The sequence below is a fragment of the Martes martes genome (genome assembly GCF_963455335.1).
Source record: "Martes martes genome assembly, chromosome: 4".
Classification (NCBI taxonomy): Eukaryota; Metazoa; Chordata; class Mammalia; order Carnivora; family Mustelidae; genus Martes; species Martes martes.
The window spans coordinates 61,158,259-61,179,080 of record NC_137891.1 but is presented as its reverse complement, the minus strand read 5'-3'; the positions used below and the strand labels follow the sequence as shown (position 1 = coordinate 61,179,080).

Genomic DNA, 20,822 nt, shown 5'->3' with positions numbered 1-20,822 from the left:
ATAGATTTCCCCCAAAATGGACAGTCATTTTCCATATGCACCGTGGCTGCATGCATGCGTAACTTCCCCTACTATGGACATCTTACATCAGGGTGTTACATCTGAAATAATCAATGAACCTACACTGACACATCATCACTGCCCATAGTCCATTGTTTATGGGAGAGCTTACTCTTGGTGGTGTACATTCTATGGATTCTGACAAATGTATAATGTTGTATATCCACCACTGTAGCATCACACAGAATAGTTGTGCTACCTAAAAAATTGTCTGAGCTCCACCTACTAATCCCTTCCTCCCTCCAATCCATGGCAACCAACTGATCTTTTTACGGTCTCCATAGTTTTGTCTCTTCTAAAATATCCTATGGTTGGAATCATATGGTATGTAGCCTTTTCAGATAATAACGCTGCACATTTTAACATTACATTTACACTGTATTACAGAGCCTACTTTTTAAACTTGAAATGGACCATGAATATTTTCTCTGTATTTAACGTAGTCTTAAAAAAACCAATTTTCAATGCAGAGGTATTATCATTTATTTCATTATTAATCTATTTTTGGATATTAAAAACATTTCTGTATGTAAGAGGTAGAAAAAAACCACCATGGGGAGATACAGAGTGGGGTGAGTAGACTCCTAGAGAGCACCAGTCCTGCATTAGAATCTGTCACTCAGTAGCTGTATGAGCTTAGGCAAGTTTTGGTTTAATCCCCCAAGCTTCACTAAGCTCCTCCATCAGATGGAGATAATTCTGGTGTTTTTATTAGAGAAACCTCAGGGTATGAAGTGGAATAATGTATGCAAAGCATTAGGACAAGTGGTCATTGAATGCTTATCACTACTGTATCAGTTATCCGTCTACAACTCTCCTTTCTTAGAATACAAACTAAAAGTACAATTACCAAGCCAAAAAAAAGAAAAAATCACATTAAGCTACTGAATACATATTATCAAACTGCTTTTTTGAAAACTTGTACCAATTTATATCCTTATCAGTAATGTACACAAGTTTTTATCTTACTGCACCGCAGACCATTTTACTGATTTAAAATCTTTGCTGATATAATGGGCAACAGGCTGAACACTTACTCTCTGACATTTCTAATTACCAAAAGTGAAACTTAACATTTTTCCTTTTTGTGTGTGGACGATTTGAATGTTTTCTCTTGCGAATGATCTGCTCAATGTTCTTTGCTCATTTCTTCTATTGAGCTATTTCTGTCTTAGTTTTTCTTACTGAGTTGACATATTAATTCCTTATTTTATCAATTAAAAAGTTTATCTTTTATTTAATGTTTTCAAAAATAGTATTTGTTTCCTACCCTGATTATAAAAGAAATAAGCATATTTTATAGGAAATTTGGAATATACAGCGAAGCACAAATAAAAATAATAAACCCCCAAGTCGCAGATATAATCAATGTTAAAATTCTAGGCTGTATCTTTCCATATATTTTTTTGTTCTACCATTTATTTTGCATTCAATATATATTTACTGAGTGCCTTCTATTGGGTCAGATCCTCTGCTAGAAAAATAGCTGTTGAATATATTATACATAGGACATATAATTTTTTTTTAACAGAATTGACAGCAAATTGTATGTGTGGGTCTATTCCTTAAAACAGTACTTTTTAAAAATGAACATTTTTGAAAAATATATATATACAGCTTGATGAATTTCACGAATGGAATACTCATGTAACCAGCATCTGGGTCAAGAAACAAAACATTATCAGAATTTCATAATTCAGAAATGTTTACTATTATAAACATTTGCCTTTATCTCTGATAAAAGTAAAAAGTCTGGATATAAAATGTGTGCAATTTTTTAGGCTCTTGAGGCTTATCATCAAATAGCTACCCAAAAATTTACTTCCTGTAAGCAATGTGAGATCTTTCTTTGATCTATCTATACTTTCTCTTTTATTCTTTTACATTTTAACTCTTTAATTGACTCGATTCTGCATACAAGTTGAATAATCGATTCCTTCACCATTAGTTTGCTTGGATTAATTTAAAACATACAGAAGTTTTCTAGAAGTTGAGGCTACGCCTGTGTGATCTTTTCTCCCCATAGATAGTCCAATGCCACTCTAGGCCAACACAAATCTTCATATCATTGTAGAATTATAAAATATTTAATATTTGGTTGAGTGGGATGCTATTACTTTTTGTCAAAAACTTCTGGTTATTTTTTGCCTATTTATCCTTTCAAATGGACTTTAGGGACCATTTTACAAATTATTAGAACATGTTACAAAAAAGAAAAGGAAAGGAAGACACTTTTATTCAAATCTTCCTTTAGATCTCTCAGTAAGATGTCAAAGTTTTATTCATATATTTCTTACAAATACTTCTTGCATAGGTTACTCCTTATTTTTCCTCTTTTTGATTTTTTTGTTTTGGTGTTACAGTGACTCCTGCTACTTTAAAATTACAATTAAAAGTTTTGCATGTCTGGCTATAATAGAAGAAAGTTACAGATTTTTAAATTTAATTTTATAATTGTTCACTTTTTTGAAGTACATTATAAATTCTAAGACTATCCAGTAGGTTCCCTTCAGTTCTCTATGTATATCAAATTTTCTGCAAAAAACAATCATTTCCATCACTTTCATTTTATTAGTTATAGCTCACATCTTATTGTGCCTCAAATTCCTAAAATAATGCTGAATAATAGTGCTGAGAGAGGGCATTTTTATTTTTTTCCTTTTGTAATGACAACGTGCCTCTTTCATTTTACTGCTAAGTACAATGTTGGCTGTCATGGTAGGGTTAGTATCTTTTATTATGTTAAACAGTTACGTATAGTTTGACTCCTAACTTTCTGATGAAATTCAGAATTAAAGAAGCCCTTGACTATATTTTTTTTTATTTCTCTTTCTTATTTTAGATAAAAGATGACAGAATCTTCTTGTAAGAAATGATGAAACAGGAAGAATACTTCAAATGACTCATCAGTAATAATAATAAAATATGGACATTACTTCTCTTCAGCCACCAATTACATCATCAAATTCAGTATTCATTTATTATGTCTAATAATCATTCGTTATTTGAAAACTGTAGTTTGCCCTCTACACTGAGAGTTTTGCTGTTACTCTTGGCAACTAAGGGAATGGAGAAGGCCAAACAACTTACATTAAAACAGAGGAAGGCCAAGTCAACTCTATTGTCTTCCATGGGGAAGGAAGTAGGAATTGCTATTCTATTCTGAGATTACAGGTTAAGAATTTGGTCTAGGAATGCCTGGGTGGCTCAGCTGGTTAAGCAGCTGCCTTCAGCTCAGGTCATGATCCCATCATCCTGGGATCGAGTCCCACATCGGGCTCCTTGCTCAGCAGGGAGCCTGCTTCTCCCTCTGCCTCTGCCTCCCACTCTGCCTGTGCTCTCTCTCTCTAACAAATAAATAAATAAAATCTTAAAAAAAAAAGAAAGAATTCGTTTTAATTCATTTAATGGTCTAAAGGTAGAAGGAAATATTTGGGGTGTTATGAAAGATGCTACTAGGAGTTTAAAAAAGGTGATACTACTGGTTTGCTTAATTCATAAGGAGAAAATAAGTATACAAAAGCCTATGTACAGAGCTGAAAACAACAAGTGACATATTTGTGTATGTGTATATGTGCATGGGTTCGTTTACGTTTGGAATATAATATTGATGTGTGCACACATTTTCATATAGGTGCTCTTGGCTTGTGGAAGGGACTGGAAACAGAAAACAGCTCAAGCCCTTCATGAAATGTCCTCTTCTGCAAGCACCCACGAAACCCTTTCTGTGGCAGCAGACAACCAGTTTCCAGCACCCAGCAGAAAAGCTGGACTCTGGGCCTGAGAGTTTCTTCATACGTATAGCGAATGAGGCACTTTCTAGGTGCCTTATTTTTTCAACTCAAATCAACTTCTGAGTTAGCTTAAATCTTTACATTTTTGGAAACGTAAGCATTAGATCGCTGCAGAACGCGTCACTTGAAATTGAAGCTACCGAGCTTGGCAAGGCTGATACTTTGAAGACAGATTTTTCTTTCCTAGCTAAAAATAAATTTACAAACAACATATATTAAAATAATTAACAGATGATAACCCAATGTTTGGAGTAACAAAATACTACTAGAATTTTAAAGGCTGAATTAAGCCAAGAGGCAAACACATTTTTTTGCTTTATAAGGAAAATCATGACAGGGGCATCTAAGCATCTGCTTTTGGCTCGAGTCATGATCTCAGGGTCCTGGGATTGAGCCCCACGTCAGGCTCCCTGCTCAGTGGGGGAGTCTGCTTCTCCCGCTCCCTCTGCCCCTGCTCTTTCTCTCTCTCCCTCTCTCTAATAAATAAATAAAATAAAAAAAATCTTAAATAAAATAAATTAATAAATTATAAATTATAATAGATTATAAATAAATAAAATCTTAAATTAAAAAAACTTAAATAATAAAATCTTTGGGGGAAAAAAGAAGAAAGAAAGAAAAAAGAAAAATCACTACAGCTCCCTTCCTTCAAACCATGGCAATATTTAGACAACTATCCAACTCCCTTCCATGGCCTCTGACTCACCAAACGCAGGCTAGCCTCTACTGACACCAGAACCTTCTATCCCAAGCTTTTTCTTAGTAGAAAAGGTGAAAACAAGGGGCTACCAATAGCAGGTGCTTAAAAATCAGGTCTGGGACAGGAATCTATACATTGAAGACCGAAGAAAGGACTGAAATATTTATGTAAATCCTAACATGAAGGAATCCTCTGGTCTGTCCCCACCGTCCCCACAACACACGAGGAGAAAGAGAATGCTCCAACGTAGCTTCACACTTAACCAGGTGAATGTGATGTGTCCAACACCTGCACAGGAAGACGGAAGGGTGGGGAGTATTCCTGCCACTTCCCAACCCTGATCCCTGCAGCTGGGGAGTGTGGACTGAGAGCAGAGCCTCTTGAGGCCAACCACGCAGACACCACCAGTTAGCATGGCAACCCCCATGCCAGCGAAAAGATACTGACACCACACAGACAGAGAAAATTCCACATAAGCTTGCACCTTATTTTTATTTACTTCTTTCCATCTTGATGTAATATTTGCCATAACTGTGGACAAATCTAGCAGGAGAACTGACCAACAGCAAGTTAAACTGAAACATTATCGTACACAAAAAGGCCTTTCCTCACTCTGCAAGTTGCCTTTCAGTAAAAATCCAATAAAAAGAACCCTTTCTCCATTCACTCGGAAAGAGTCATACTTTACTAAAGAAGCTGAGGGGGAGAAAAACCACCTCTAGTTCCATACTGTCATTCATAAAAAATGACTTCCATATAAGCATCATCATACTGCACGTGGAGACCTTTTGGTAAAATGATATGCAGGACATTAGTCAGACTTAGAAATAGGAAAGGCAGAAGTACGCTATGGAACTGAAGTCTAAATCCTTCTCTGGTGGGGGAAGATATTATTTCCTTTGATAATTATGTCTCCCTGTCACTCATGTTCCTGAACATGTCAAATATTTTTAATGATACAAAAAAAACCCAAATTTCTTTTTATTACCTCCCGAGTGTCAGCACAACTAATTTAAATCGTGATTGCTTTTATTAAAAAATACTACTAAACGATAGGTGACAAAACTTTTAGAACCAAAAATGATTAACTTTGTTTAAAAAAAATTACAGTATTTCTAAATTATTTCAAAAAGATATCCTAAATTTCCTAAATAATATCCTAATAACAATTTTAAGCATATAATACAAGACAATACAAGAGGTGTTCCGGAAAGTCTCTCACATAGTGCGCTTCATTATTCAGACTCTCTTACAAGCCAGAACTGTGAATTAACCAAATTATACAGAGGGGTTGCTGGCAAAAAGTTAACATTTTAAAAGAAAATGAGGCCAAATGTCAACAATTGGAGTTCAGAAATCACACTTCAAGCTAACCAATAGATCATTAATCTCCTTGAAATTCCTTGTATCAGAGATCTTAGAAAGCTAAAAACATGTAATTTAAATATATTAAAATATCCATGCCCCCCACCGCAGCACATTGCTTATTAGAGTGTGAAATCAAGCATTACCACACCATTTCTGCCTGATGAGATAATTTTGGTTTTCTTGGGAATCTAATGCCAATACATTTATTTTTCCCAGGAAATAATTTTGCTTTTTATTTTGAAAGAAACTAATATTTGCAATGACCAGTCCCAGGTTTGTTGAATCAGAAAAATATAAAATGAAAGATTGAAAGAAGCATAAGAACCAATTTATTCTTAAAATATAGTGCAAACCTAGAGCAAGTAAACAATTTTCAAAGGCAGAGGCTAAATGGATATTTCATTTTGCCGATACCTTTATATTATTGAGTAAAGTAACTTAAAATCAACTTTTGTAAGGTTGTAAGCCTAAATAATGTTTCTACTATTGATTTTTGTATTTGGTTTATTCCCTTCTCTATTTTACATAAAGAAGAGTCCTTATGCCAAGAACAGAATCAGATATTTTAATGACTGCATAGAACCCCGGACTTCTTCCTTTTCTTTTTGTTTTAATCTGGGCTTATGGAAAAACTATATCCCCTACATCCCTAAGCTAGAACTTTCAATATGTATTTTTCATGTATTTGTCTGAGCACTATTTCCAGACACTCTCCGTATATAGTTCACTGTGAATAATGTCCTTAAATAAATAAAAATCCAACTATATTATACCAAAACCAAGTTTGGAAGTTTTTCGGTCTATATTATGCCGAATTATTACATTGCCCAACTTCTCACTTTTCACCACATAGTTTTGGCACTGCATAGACGGAGCTTTGATATTTTTAAGAAGGTAGAATTCAAAAGCAATAGCAAATTACTGCTAATTTCTTCTTGATGGGTGCTATTAACACCTATTAACATCAATAAGAGTAACAAGGTTGTACCCAAGACAAAATATCAGCTTAGTCTGAATCATTAGAAACAAATGGAAACTTGGGGAAGGAATTTTAACATACTAGTAAAATATGGAATTTTTTTGTGTTGTTATGAAGCGAATCACAGCCATAAATCAGAAACAGCTTTTGAAAATAAGAATGATTATTAAGCTCTCCTAAAGGCAACTCTGAACTTGTCACTCACTTGGAATATTTCTACCTTAAAAATCAGTAATGCCTAACATGTAATTTCCTTAAGAAAAGCAAACACTTTAAAATGCAAAAAAAAAAAAAAAAATTGTATTTTACCCTAAGTGTAAAAATAAATATTTCACTAAGGAATGGGGAAAAAATGAAGCACATTTAAATAATTTTATTGCACTGGAAGTTGCCAATTCGTCTATGAGTAGTTTCATTGCAGATGAAAAGAAATCAAAATACAGGACAGATGTTGAACAAACCGCATTTAAGTTCTGTCACACACTGGCATTTTTCAAATGATTTTGGCTCATCTATTAAATAAGGTGTGTTTTGCTTGATTTTGAAAAGGGAAACATCAGGAAATATTTAAAGGCCAATTGCCGCCAATTAACTTTGATCAGTAAAAGTTCTATTTGAATCTTTCAGATTCTTTTGCTGTCTGAAATAACATACATTTATAAAATCTACCCAAACAACAACTTGATGATTAATGCCTGTTGGCAGGTCTACCACAGGCTTGCTTAACAGCAGGATTTAAATAAACAACTGTCTCTATTAAGAAGAGAGTGAAACGTAGTGATAGTCGTGTGTTCTCATAATGGAGATAAGAGAAACAATATTCGTTATTCTTAAGAATGCTGCTAATTGAGATCATCATGTTTGACAGTGCCCGTGACATAATTAATCAACCATCTTACAAAGGTTTCCCCCCCAAAACTGTAACGGGCAAATAAAATCATCAGCAGTTTGACCTAAGAAATCCCAGCAAGTCCAAGAGCAGAAACCTGGCTGAAATGATATACAACTAGGCCAGCCAGAAAGACAAGCAGCGGATCCAATAGGATGAAAGTGTGATGCGGACAGTGGATGCCACCATCACAACTTTAAGGGATTCAGAAGGGAACCCATCTCAACAGTAATTATGAAGCTGAGGAATCGGTAGCTTCTGATATCAACACGGTTTAATATTTAAAATTCTTGACATCAAATTTGAATCCTTACCAAGGGTCATGAGGAATCTAACCTTGAAAGGCAACAGTCAAAATAAAGAAGGCAAACATATTACCATATAATCAATAATTAATTTATCTCATTGTTCTAGTTATAGATTCACAAAACAATATCTCATTGATATTTCAAGGCCACTTATCAATTTTCAGACATGCACCATGAAGTGTGTATATAAAATAATCAGAACTTACTTCTAAGTCATTGAAAAACAGATGTGTGTCTGCCAAGTTGAAAATCATTTCTTCCATTCGCAGTCCAAGGGAAACTGATGTAGGTGGATCCTAAAAAAAGAATTTTTCAGGTCAAGTATATCCTTCAGGTTCATGGACTACACGGTCACAGTAAGAGGGAATCAGTGCCAAGAAGGGCTGAGAGTAAGAGAGTCATCGGGAGATCGGGGCTCCAGCTGCTTTTGATCTACGTGATCCAAACTTCAGTATGCAAACTTCAGTGACTTATTTAATAAGTGACCCAAATGCTGTTGGTACTTTGCCTAATGAAGAAATAATCTCCTGCTTAAACTATTACAAAGATATAACACCTAGAGTTACGTAGACATATAAAGTAGAGGAAATTTAGTTTCACGCGCCTGTTTCAGGAGCAAGAAATTCAGTGACTGGAGAAGATGTTGTTTACATTATGCCACAATCCATTAAGAGTATCTAAAAGCATTGCCACAAATACCAGAAAACAGATACAATGTAGATTAATTTCAGAGGGGTAATAAATACTATTTCTATTTCAGATGATAATTATCATTATTTCTTATTTATTCAGACCGTCTGCCAATTTTGAGTATACTCATAGTAGGAAGTGATGGCCACTCTGACCACCTGGCACCATGCCCAGCCTGGGGAGCTGATCCTGACATTCATGTGACACTATCCCATTATCAAACAGCCAGTCCCATACAAAAAGGGGAATACCAGCATTCTGAAATGTACGATGGCTTCCATCCAAAACTTCAAGCCTTGGACACTAGTGATGAGCAGTCTGTCTCATCCACCCCATATCCTGATGACATTTACTGGCACTGACATAAGCACAGGGGCTATAGAAATATTTGCAGTTTTTATGGTGTTACTGTATTGGTATTGTATCAAATCAAGGAAACAACATGGTTCATGGTGAAGACCCTGCATAATTAGTGAGGAAGGAAAAAAACGTCCGTAAAGTACACAAAGATGTAATGTGAGTTTCTGAAGGTTTTACCAGCATCCTAACAACAATATTGGCTTTTACAGGTATGACATTTTAAATATTTCCAAACAATGACTTCTGAATACTATCTTATTATTTCAGCAGACCTTTGGAATAAGTATAGAATCCACCTGTATCATCGTTGAACTAGGAAAGTTGTAACTGGATAAATTATGCCCTCACATGTCACCTACTTGTTGGTGTACTCTCTTGTGTATCTACACTGTCCTACATAAACCTTGTATGCTTTGTGTATTGTCTTCTGAGCACACTGTCTTCATTCCAAAACTCAAGACTTGTCTGTGTCCTGCCCCCTACTCCCCACGTATTTATAATCTATCAAGCCCTTGAGTATTGACCTCAAGTACCATCTCCTCATGGACTTTGGGAAAGAGCAGGACATGCTAGAAGAAGAGCTCAGGACCTAGGCTCCAGGCTTGACCTTTTCTCTCTCACTTTGGTGTCCTCACTTCCTTCATCCTTAGTTTGCTCATCTAATAAGTCAGATGGCTAACTGACAAGCACTTTGTTCTCATGTGCAATTAAAAAAAAATTTCTCATCTCTTAATTGGGCACAACCATACCTGTTCCTACACCTTGGAGAGAGCAGGAGCCTGGGATGGAGGGATGGGGGCAGAGACTTACTGGCTATCAGGGCCAATCGGCTGGCCAGGGAGAAGGAGTCAACACCGCCCCTGCACCTCCCACTTCACCAGCAAGGCTCACACCCTGCCCCCAAGTCAATGGTCTATCTTTCAGGAGTCCCAAAGGAGGGACAGCTGAGCGTTTGGGGAAATAGAGCAAGATGACATTGCTGGTCTCAATTCCTGTCTTGCCTAGGCCTTCTCTTTCCACTGACTGATAGTGAGGAGGAGGCAGGGAACACAGTGATAGGTCCGTGGTCAAAGGAGTGAGACTGATACAAAACGAAGGTCAAGCAAAGCTTTATTTCGCGCCAAGCATGGAGAATCAAACCCACCGCTCAGGGCCGCCTCTTACAACCTCTCCCAGCCTCACAGACTAACTTTTATAGAGCAAAGGCCATGTGGTTGAGCCTGGCCACACACAGGTGGCCAATGGGATTGCAACACACAGAGAAAGCCGCACAGTCATGCTAGGTCACACATGGGTGGCTAATTGAATTATAATTCACCCCATAGTAGCTATTTGAACTAGCCTATCACCTTGGTCAGAATTGGCGCCCAAAAGGCGGGGCCCACACTCCTTGGTAGCTAGGGAGACAGTATCCATTGACTGGATGTCTCCACCTGGCCCGACTCATCCCTGCATTCCGGCTCTGTTATCGCCACCTGACCTGACCCGCCCTTATATTATATTTGGGCTCTGTTATCAGGGACTGGTCAACCACATTTTACTGGTTTCCTGGACTTGCTTCTAATAAGTTCCTGGGGGGGGGGGCGGGGGGGCAGGCTCAGTTTAAGTTTTACTGCATAAACAACCGAGGTGGAGCTGCTCTGGCTAAATAGGCCCTTACACACAGTGTTGCCAAAAGTCAGGGGTTAGATTGGCAAAGGGGCAAAGAAAAACACCCCAGGGTTTATAACAGGGCAGAGAGGAAAGAAGGAGAGGCAAACTGATGTTCAAGAGCTGGGTAGGGAAGGACAAATAAAAACACTGTCCTCAGATTTCCTGTTTGATGAGTCATACTCTTTTTTTTTTTTTTAAGATTTTATTTATCAGATAGAGATCACAAGTAGGCAGAGAGGCAGGCAGAGAGAGAGAAGGAAGCAGGTTCCCCGCTGAGCAGAGAGCCAGATGGGGGGCTCGATCCCAGGACCCTGGGATCATGACCTGAGCTGAAGGCAGAGGCTTTAACCCACTGAGCTACCCAGGCGCCCCGATGAGTCATATTCTTTAGTATTCTTTAAATTATTGCTATTTGGGGTGCCTGGGTGGCTCAGCGGGTTAAGCCTCGGTCTTTCACTCAGGTCATGATCTCAGGGTCCTGGGATCTAGCCCTGCATCAGACTCTCTTCTCAGCGGTGAGCCTGTTTACCCCCTCTTTCTTGTCTGCCTCTCTGCCTGCTTATGATCTCTCTTTCGCTCTCAAATAAATAAATAAAATCTTCAAAAAAAATAAATTATCCCTATTTAATACCACCTTAAAATCCATGCAATTTTGTAGGTTGCAGAAGAATTAAAAATAGTTCACGAGTAAAGAAAAACTTTCACTGAATCTTAGTTTTATAGGAAATTGCTCACTCTCTCAGATTCCAAATCAGTAAAGTATGCTGGAAAAAGCAATTGCTCAAATATACCCTAGAGCAGAACTAACCAGTAGAAGTTCAAACAGCTGTTTCTAAAACAAAACACCTGACTAAGGTGTTTACTCCCTCTAGCTCAGGCCAATAAAAATACACTGACTTGTCTCATAACCATGTCAATGAATCTTTTTATGTGGCCAGGTGGAAGAGACTCACCACATTTATTTAATTGCCAATTCTGGAATTTATGTGCCATGGTATTGTTACTTTGGAAAAAGTATGATTTCTCCTTGATAAGGTTGCTTACTTATACCGCCATCAAAAGAATTACTCCATTGTTTGTTAATATATAGCATACTTTAACTTTACTTCATAAATTATAGTAATGACTTGCTAGTTGGAATACTAATAAATTTTAAAGGCTTGTTCAGACTTGTGGTCAAATACAACACAGATGTGGGCCTTATTTACCTTTTAATGTTTTTCTCCTTTGTTATTAGCTGTCCTTCCTTCACAATTTTTATACCTGCCGCTCCTCTGTATTGTTATGAGCCATTTACTACACCAAAAGAACAGTTTGACAGTGAACTGGAACAATGGATTTTTAGAATAGGAAGGGGTTCTAGTTGAGAATACAGTTTCTCAAACATTTTAAAACCACAATCCATGGTCAAAAATACATTTTCCATGATGATCTAGTATTCTCTCTCTCCTTCTTTCTCTCTCCCTCTGTCTCTCCCACAAAAAAGAGCCGAAATGAAAATCTGTCAAAACAAAACTTGACCCACTGCGTGGAGTGCACTCTGATAATTTTCCATTTCATGGCCCACTAATGGATCAGGACCCACAGTTGGAAAAGAAGAGCTCTGGAGTACACCCCCTTGTGATTTTAGAGACAGGGAAATGGGGTCGTAGCAGTGTTCTGATCTGCTCCTGCTACAGGGCTGACTGGCTGGCAGAGTGCACGGGACGCCTCACCCGCAGTGGTTTACCTAAGAGGAAACTAGCAGAAGAGCAAACAGATAACCGCGTTCACAGGTTTGCTTACCCTGGAGAGCTCATATTGAGGTGAAATTTATTTTATAAAAATCTTTTAATACCTTCGGATTTTTCAACTGTATCTGATACAAGTCAAATGTGACAAAAGCCAACAGTGAACAGTTAATAAATTAGTCATAGCTTGATGGCTTATTTTGGCATATTTAAAGGAAGAAAAAACCCACATTTTTTAGACCAAAACTGAGACATTAAAATCACCACGTCTTTGGCTTAATCTTACTTTTCTTGTGCTTTGCAATAACAAATTCCAGAGCAGCAGTTATAAAATGGATGCTTTTATAAAACCCTTTTTTTGTTATATCACTTTTGAAAAATTATTTAGAACTTTGCCTCCACTTCAAAGAAGCATGTCATTTAAGTAAACCTTGGGGCCAAATGTTTCCTTTTTTTTTTTTTTTTTCCCCAGAACTTGACCCTCTGGGGCACTTGTCACTATTGTTCAATATCTTCTTGACATTTCTCCTTCCAGGTGCCTATAACATCATCGCTATTTTTTGAAGTATCTTTCTAGAATCTGAGTACCCATCATCAATTCCTTAAGTGATATGGGCCCCTGGGACTGTTTTATCCATTTCTCACTGTTGGGATCTGCCTTACAGACCCCAACACACTCATGGCTTCAACAATCACCCCGCTCCCTTCTACTAAATCTTAGATCTCAACTCATATCAGTTACCTGTGGGTCATTTCTAGCTGGATGTCCCATACAGGATCTGAAACTCAGTGTGCTGCACATTGGATTCATCATAGTTTCTCTGGAAACCTACTGTTTTCCTTCTTTAGGAGAATGGCAACCTACCAGCCCCAAACCTTGGCATGCTTTTAAAGAGCCTCTCTTTACCCCACATCAAATCAATCATGACATCTTGCCATTTGGATCCGGAATTCATGCGTTCCTCGTACTCACTACTCTCCAACACTCCCCCTCCCCACGCCCCAGCCATGTGCCTCCTCTGTGGATATCTGCAATAGTCTCGTTTCCTGGGTTCTATGCTCAGGCTCTCACCATGACAATGTCACTCTCCCATCAATTTTAGAAAACATCCAAACACTTCATCAAGTACTAAAGGCCCATAAATGTCAGACTCTTGCATACCTCCCTAACATGTGACCAATTTATAGTTTTTCAAACTATTCTTCTTGAAATCTTTTCTTCAAAAGTTGACTAGGCAGAGGCCTTATATGAAAGAGGAGGGTCTTTTAGATGTTCATTGACGAATGGGTAAAGAAAATGTGGTACACACACACACACACACACACACACACACACACACACACACAGTGGAATATTACTCAGCCATTAAAAAGAATGAAATCTTATCATTTGCAATAATGTGGATGGAACTAGAGGGTATTATGTTAAGTGAAATAAGTCAGTCAGAGAAAGACAAATGTCATATGATTTCATTCATATGTGGAGTTTAAGAAACAAGACATATGATCATAGGGAAAGGGAAGAGAAAATAAAATAAGAGGAAAACAGATGGAGGAAACCTAAGAGACTCTTAACTATAGGAACAAACTGAGGGTTGCTGGAGGGGAAGGGGGGGGATGAGGTAATTGGGTGATGGGCATTATGGAGGGCACTTGAAGTAATGAGCACTGGGTATTATTTGCAACTGATGAATCATTAAATTCTTTCCTTAAAAGTAGTAATACACTATATGTTAATTAAATTGAATTGAAATTTAAAAACAAAAAAAGAGGAGGAGCTCTAATGGACATTCCTACCAAAGCCCTTAAAAAAAATCAGGGCAAACAATTGGTTTCAATTGTTTACCCACATTAGTATGATGAGGTCATCGCCCCTTCATCAGTTAGGAGTCTCATCCCTGACTTTTCTCAGCCTGGCTGCATTGGGTACCTTAGCTGGGTACCATGTGCTCTTGTCTAAGGAGGGCAGGGCCAGATCTCTGCATCCTTATCTCTATATCCTTGGGATCTAGCACAATATGCCTGGCACAGAGATTTCCCAAAGTTTGGTAGAATAATAAATGAATGAAAAGTAATAAATAGAGTATTTCAAATAATTACAATGAAAAAAATTAAATTTGTTCTTTAGTTCATTGTTAGCATTCAATATTGGTAAAGAAAATTCCTAGATACCTAGCTTAGGAAAAGAAAACCAAAAACCCAGACATCTGAGTCCTAAAATGATTCTATCTAAATAATATAGTATTAAACATATTAGGAATGCCTGATTAATTTGTAGAACCTGCTGAAAGAGCAGCCCATTCTAAGAACAGCGGCTTATAAAGCCTTTCTTATCTGCTTCATGTGGTAGATAAGATTAGCATAAGATCAGCCGGCAATTATTTATTTTTTAAATTCAGTATTGGTATGCATCACAACATTCTACAAAATACATTCTTACGTGCTCTGCAATTCAGTTCCCTAGTAAAAATTGAATAATACAGTGAAGAGGCTCAAAAAGAGAAAATACAGTGAGATCCTTTATCTTTTTTTCCTGGTTTACCAAGAAATAGTGTCAATTTACTATAGTTCTTATGCCCAGGACATCCTATGAGCGGAGACCTTCTTCTCAAGTTGTTCTTACTAAAGCAAAACAAACAGCATCCAACATCCCATATACACACAGAAAACTGAAGTTTAACTCTGCTCCTGAATTATTTTGATAGGATATTAAATTGCAAGTGTCTGCTTAAAGTCATGAAGAGAAAGTGAAGGAACTCGTTGCAATGTGAGGTTACCCCTGGCTATTGCATGTTAAGTCAAAGATGATTATGTCTACTGAATAGAAAGCAGCATTTCGCTGAAAAATTAAATAACAGTGAAATCTGCTGAGGACAGACCCAGGCCTAAAACAACTGTTTTGCTTTCACCCTTTATCAAGTGATCTTTAATTACCTCACTGCCTCAAGATCTTTTTCTCCTGTTTCTGGGACACACAATGCCCACAGAAACTCAAGTTGTTGTCATCCTATGCTGAAATCGCCGGCAGCATCCCTGGCCCATTGTCATTTTTTTCTGTTTTTTGATTTTTTTTTCAGCTTGGTCACTGTTATACTAGATGTTCATGTCATGTAAATGCTCCAAAGAGAAAAAAAGAAATTCTAGGCAAAATTAGTACGCAGAAAGGCTGAAATGCCATTAAATTCAGCCTCTAGATTGATTTGTCTCTGTTAGTCTTGAATTCACTTGTTGAAAATCTATGATCTGTTCTGAATAAAGGAAAAGAGTGTCTGTAAATACATGCGGGTATTAGGATTTCAGAAGACTAGGATACGGCCTCTTGTCACCCTGTTTTCAAAGATGAGCTATGGCATTTGATAAATTACCAGGGCCATTAAATATGCAATCATCGCAATTTAGAAATTTGGTGTTACTGAGATTCAGCCAGATGAAGACACTGTTCCTCCTGCAAGGCTGTTCCATTGGCTTCTACGTGTCCGTCAAGGAGCTCTCTTAGGATGGCTGGTATTGAAATTGCCTTGTCCACAGTGCTTACGATGTAGTCACCCAGCTCACCTCCTGACTAATACTAACTAGGTCTAACACAAGGCATTCTCAGGGCAACTCTTTCATGACATGACACAGAAATTAAAGGAGTTTCTTCTAAAATAATTGTGTTCATAACCTGTGGGCAAAAAACTCTTGCACAAAAGTACGGAAGAGCATCAGAAATGCACTCGCATAATGGTCATACCACAAGCTTTGCAGTCACAGAGTTGAGACTGGGATTCTGAACTTTGTCATTGACTAGCTGCGTGGTGGTCAAGGTCAGTTACTTCACCTCTGAACCTTAGGTCCTTCCTCAATAAAATGGGAATAAAACTGGTGAGTACCAAAGGTTAAATTTGGTAATTTAAAATTCTGAACATAGTGCCTGGCAAGCAGGAAGCTGCTGCTGGTGTTACTATTCCTGGTAGTGGTGGTGTTATTTCTACCATTCCTATCACTACTACACCAATAGCTGTAGGTCAATCCAGACATGGGACTCCACATTCCACTACAAAAAGATCATTAACATTCTAAATTCAAATTGGATGTGAAGTTCAGGCTATTTAATGATAAGGGTAACCATAAATTCCCCATGCCAATATTTTTGAGATGGCCATGTTTTTAAGAGCATAGTCATCAGTGAAGCTGATTTGCATAGAAGCTAAACTTTTAACACTCCGTGTTATGACTCCCAGGAGTGTCTGCATTTTATTCTCACAAAAATAGCAACCAAGCTGTTTGGTACAAAGCCGGTTCTTATCACTAGGAGAGATGACCCAACCCTAGGAAACCAGCAATTATGTTTCATATACTGAAGATTGAGAAGTTGAGTAGGAGGTAGTGTCATTCAGATAGGATCAAGGCACCACACCAATTAAGTTGAAAATTACAGGTGTTCTTTAAAAAAAAAAAAAAAAAAAAAAAAAAAAGTCACTTTCATAGCCAAGCAGTGTGATCTTGAGTTAGTCACAAATACCTCTTAGCCTATGCCATTAATTATTAAAAGGTCAGACTTTGTGAACAGGCAGGTAAGCATAGTCCAAATCCATCGTTTACAGCCAATTAGTGAATGACTTGGGAGAACACATCTTGGCAAAATCATGACCCTGCCCAAGTTAAAAAAAACCAAGTGGCTATGGTGATGTATGGCAATAATCAGTAATTACTGAGGTGTGTTACAAATGTAGTACCTTCAACGTATATAGTCCCTGAAAATGTTCAGTGCTCACAAAATGCTGCTGTACTCCAGCATTTCAGGAATAACATAATATCTTAGAGAGTTCTTGTTTGTGGTAGGGTTAAAGGATAAATTGTGGAAGCACTTTAAGAATATCAACATGACATATCATTATTAGCTACCATAGTAAGAAAGAAAAGTAGGGTCTTCTAGTATCAGTTCTTCCACAAATAGTAACTCTGATTGAAATCAATCATCTGACTGACTATTGGGAAAAGGAAAACTCCATGATGCGGGCATTCTTTCCCTAATGTAAATAGGTAATTACTTCCAAGTCAAGATAACATTGTATACACATTATACATAAACCTCTGTTAAATATTATTCTTACACTGCCATTAGCAAGGAAACCACCTGCAGAGAAAATGCCTAAGGCTAAACTCAAGCCTTCTCGAGGACAGTAGGATTTACCTTTAAAATTAGCTGCCAAACATCAAACACATCTACAGATTAATCACATTCGTTCACTGGCTTGAAACTATGTTTGATAAACTAAAATTCACCATGCTACTGAAAAGATAATAAAGAAATGTGGCACTTGTCAGATTACTCAACACGAGCCACTGAGATTACCTCTCTGTTCACTAGAAGTGACCAGGAAGATTTAATCAAGCATCTTCAGTAATACTGGAGCGCTATTCAAGAAGAGATATTTGAGAAAATCTCAAAATTAAGTGGTTTAGATTCACCTCCAAACTTTGCCTCACCAGAAATAGTTACAATCTAGGTATTTGCAACAAGAACTGTTAATCATTTTATTTCTGACAGTAGAGCTGCATATACTAGCTGAATTAATGAACTTATATTTTAACCACCACCCCCACAACTCTTGAGTTTCTTCCTTCCTAATCACCTGTCTTTGAGCCAAGAAGAAGGGATATACAGGATAAGTAAGAACGTACTATAATGGATTGCTAAAGGGGCTGTCTAACCAGAATGCTGAAGTTTTAAAAATGACAGCAACCAGACATTATACACCTCTTACTAGAAAGATATACCCTTCTATGAAGTCTTCACCTCCCTACCCCCCCAAAATAAATAAATAAAAGGATCTAGCTCCTATATTTGTAGGAAGTACAAGGGACAAGAAATATGTGACAAAGGGACACAATGGGGATGTAATGAAGAAAATCTAGACTCCTAGGAAGTGTACAGGACCAATGGTCTGGTTACTTCAACAAAATTGCACAAGATAAGGGGGAAAAAAAAAGACTGAGTGAGACTCCATAGATTAAAAGACACTTGAGAGACATACGGTAAACTGTTAAAAATTATAAAACCACTGGAGAAAACACTTTACAAACTAGTAAAAGAAGATAGAAGAAAACCATCTCAGTACAATAAGGACCATATATGAGAGCCTACAGGTTAACAGCACAGTCAATGGTGAAAGCCTGAATGCTTTTCCTCTATGATCAAGAAAAAGACAAGAATGCCCCACTTTTGCACTTCTGCTTCATGGAATACTGGAAATCCTAGCCAATGCAGTTAGATAACAAAGAAAAAGAAAGAAAAAACCATTCAAATGGGAAAGGAAGAAGTAAAATTATCTGTTTATAAAGGACACAATCTTATATGTAGAAAACTCTAAAGATTCCACACACATACACAAAAATCTGTTTCATTTCTATATACTTCTATATACTAACAATGAATAATCCAGAAAAGAAATTAAGAAAATAATTCAATTTACAATAGCACCGAAGAAATTAAACTTAGAAATAAACATAGCCAAGTAGGCAAAAAGCTTGTGCACTGAAAACTACCAAAATGTTGCTGAAATCAGAGAAGGCACAAATAAGTGGAGAGACATTCAATGGGAAGACCTAATATAAAGATGTTAAAAGTACCTGAAGTGTGGGTGCCTAGGTGGCTCAGTGGGTTAAGCTGCTGCCTTCGGCTCAGGTCATGATCTTAGGGTCCTGGGATCGAGCCCCGCATTGGGCTCTCTGCTCAGCGGGGAGCTTGCTTCCCTCTCTCTTTCTCTCTGTCTGCCTCTCTGCCTACTTGTGATCTCTGTCAAATAAATTAAATCTTAAAAAAAAAAAAAAAGTACCCAAAGTGGTATGTAGATTTCATGCAATGTCCATCAAATTCTCAACGGAATTTTTTTTTTTTTTGCAAAAATAGAAAAATCCATTATAAAATTCATATGGAGTCTCAAGGACTCTGAATAGCCAAAACAATCTTGAAAAAGAACAAAGTTGGGTCTCATACTTCCTGGCTTCAAAACTTATTATAAACCACAGTAACCAAAACAGTGTGGTACTGACATAAAGAAAGAGATACAGACCAATGGAATATAACAGGGTCCAGAAATAAACTCTTATGCATATGGTCAAATGATTTTCACCAGGGGTACCAAGACCATTCAATGAGAAAATGTAGTCTTTTCAACAAAACTGGGTACTGGGGAAACTGGATATCCAAATGCAAAAAGAACAAAGATGGATTATTACCTTATGCCATATACAAAAATTAACTCAAAGTGGATCAAAGACCTCAATTTAAGAGTGAAAGTATAATATTTTTGCAGGAAAAGCTTCATGACACTGGGTTTGACAGTAACTTCTTAAATATTACACCAAAAGCAGAAGCAATAATAGAAAAAACAGATAAATTAGACTATATCTGAAAACTTCTGTGGGTCCAAGAACCCAGTTAGCAGAGTAAAAAGGCAACCTATGGGATGGGAGAAAGTATTTATAATTCATGTATCTGGTAAGAGGTTAATATTCAGGATATATAAAGAACTCCTACAACTCAGCAACAACAAAATAATTTGATTTAAAAAATGGGCAAATGACCTCAACAGGTATTCCTTCGAAGAAGACATATGAATAGTCAATAAGCAAATGAAAAGATGCTCAATAACACTAATAATTAGGGGAACATGAATCAAAATCACAGTAAGATACCACTTCACACTCATTAGGATGGCTACTGTCAAAACAGGGGGGAAGAGAAAAAAAAAAAAAAACAGAAAATAACAAGTGTTGATGAGCATTTGGAGAAAATGGAATATATTTACAATGTTCATGAGAACATAAGATGGTACAGCAGCTATGTAAAATAGTATGGTAGTTTCTCAAAGAATTAGGCATAGAATTATTATGTGATCTAGCAATTCTACTTCTGGGTATATACTAAAAGCTGGGTCTTAAAGATATTTGCATTTTAAAACCTTTAATTGAAGTATAGTTGACATATTAGTTTCAGGTTAAAAAAAATACAAAAAAAGAAAAAGCTATTTGTACACTCATATACAACTTATTCACAATGGCTAAAATGTACAAGCAACTCAAGAAGTGCCAGTGATAGATGGATAACCAAAATGGGATATACCCCTATAACGGCATATTTTATTCAGCCTTAAAAAGGAAGGGAATTTTGACACCTGCACACAACATGAATGAACCTTGAAGACATTATGCTAAGTGAAATAAGTCATTCAGAAAAAGATGAATTCTGTATGGTTTTACATGTATGGGGTATTTGAAGTAGTTAAAATCATAGAGACAGAAAG

At 37.1% G+C, this 20,822-nt stretch overlaps 1 protein-coding gene across 3 annotated transcripts in view; it reads right to left on the bottom strand.

Annotated features, from left to right (window-relative positions):
- Nucleotides 1-20,822, bottom strand: part of EYA1 (EYA transcriptional coactivator and phosphatase 1) — a 166,308-nt gene that overhangs the window by 46,971 nt on the left and 98,515 nt on the right. For all 3 annotated transcript variants that reach the window (XM_080802030.1, XM_080802031.1, XM_080802032.1), the window contains exon 11: nt 8,305-8,394. In XM_080802030.1, coding sequence (XP_080658156.1) covers nt 8,305-8,394 — 90 coding nt within the window. The remainder of the gene's footprint in view (nt 1-8,304; nt 8,395-20,822) is intronic.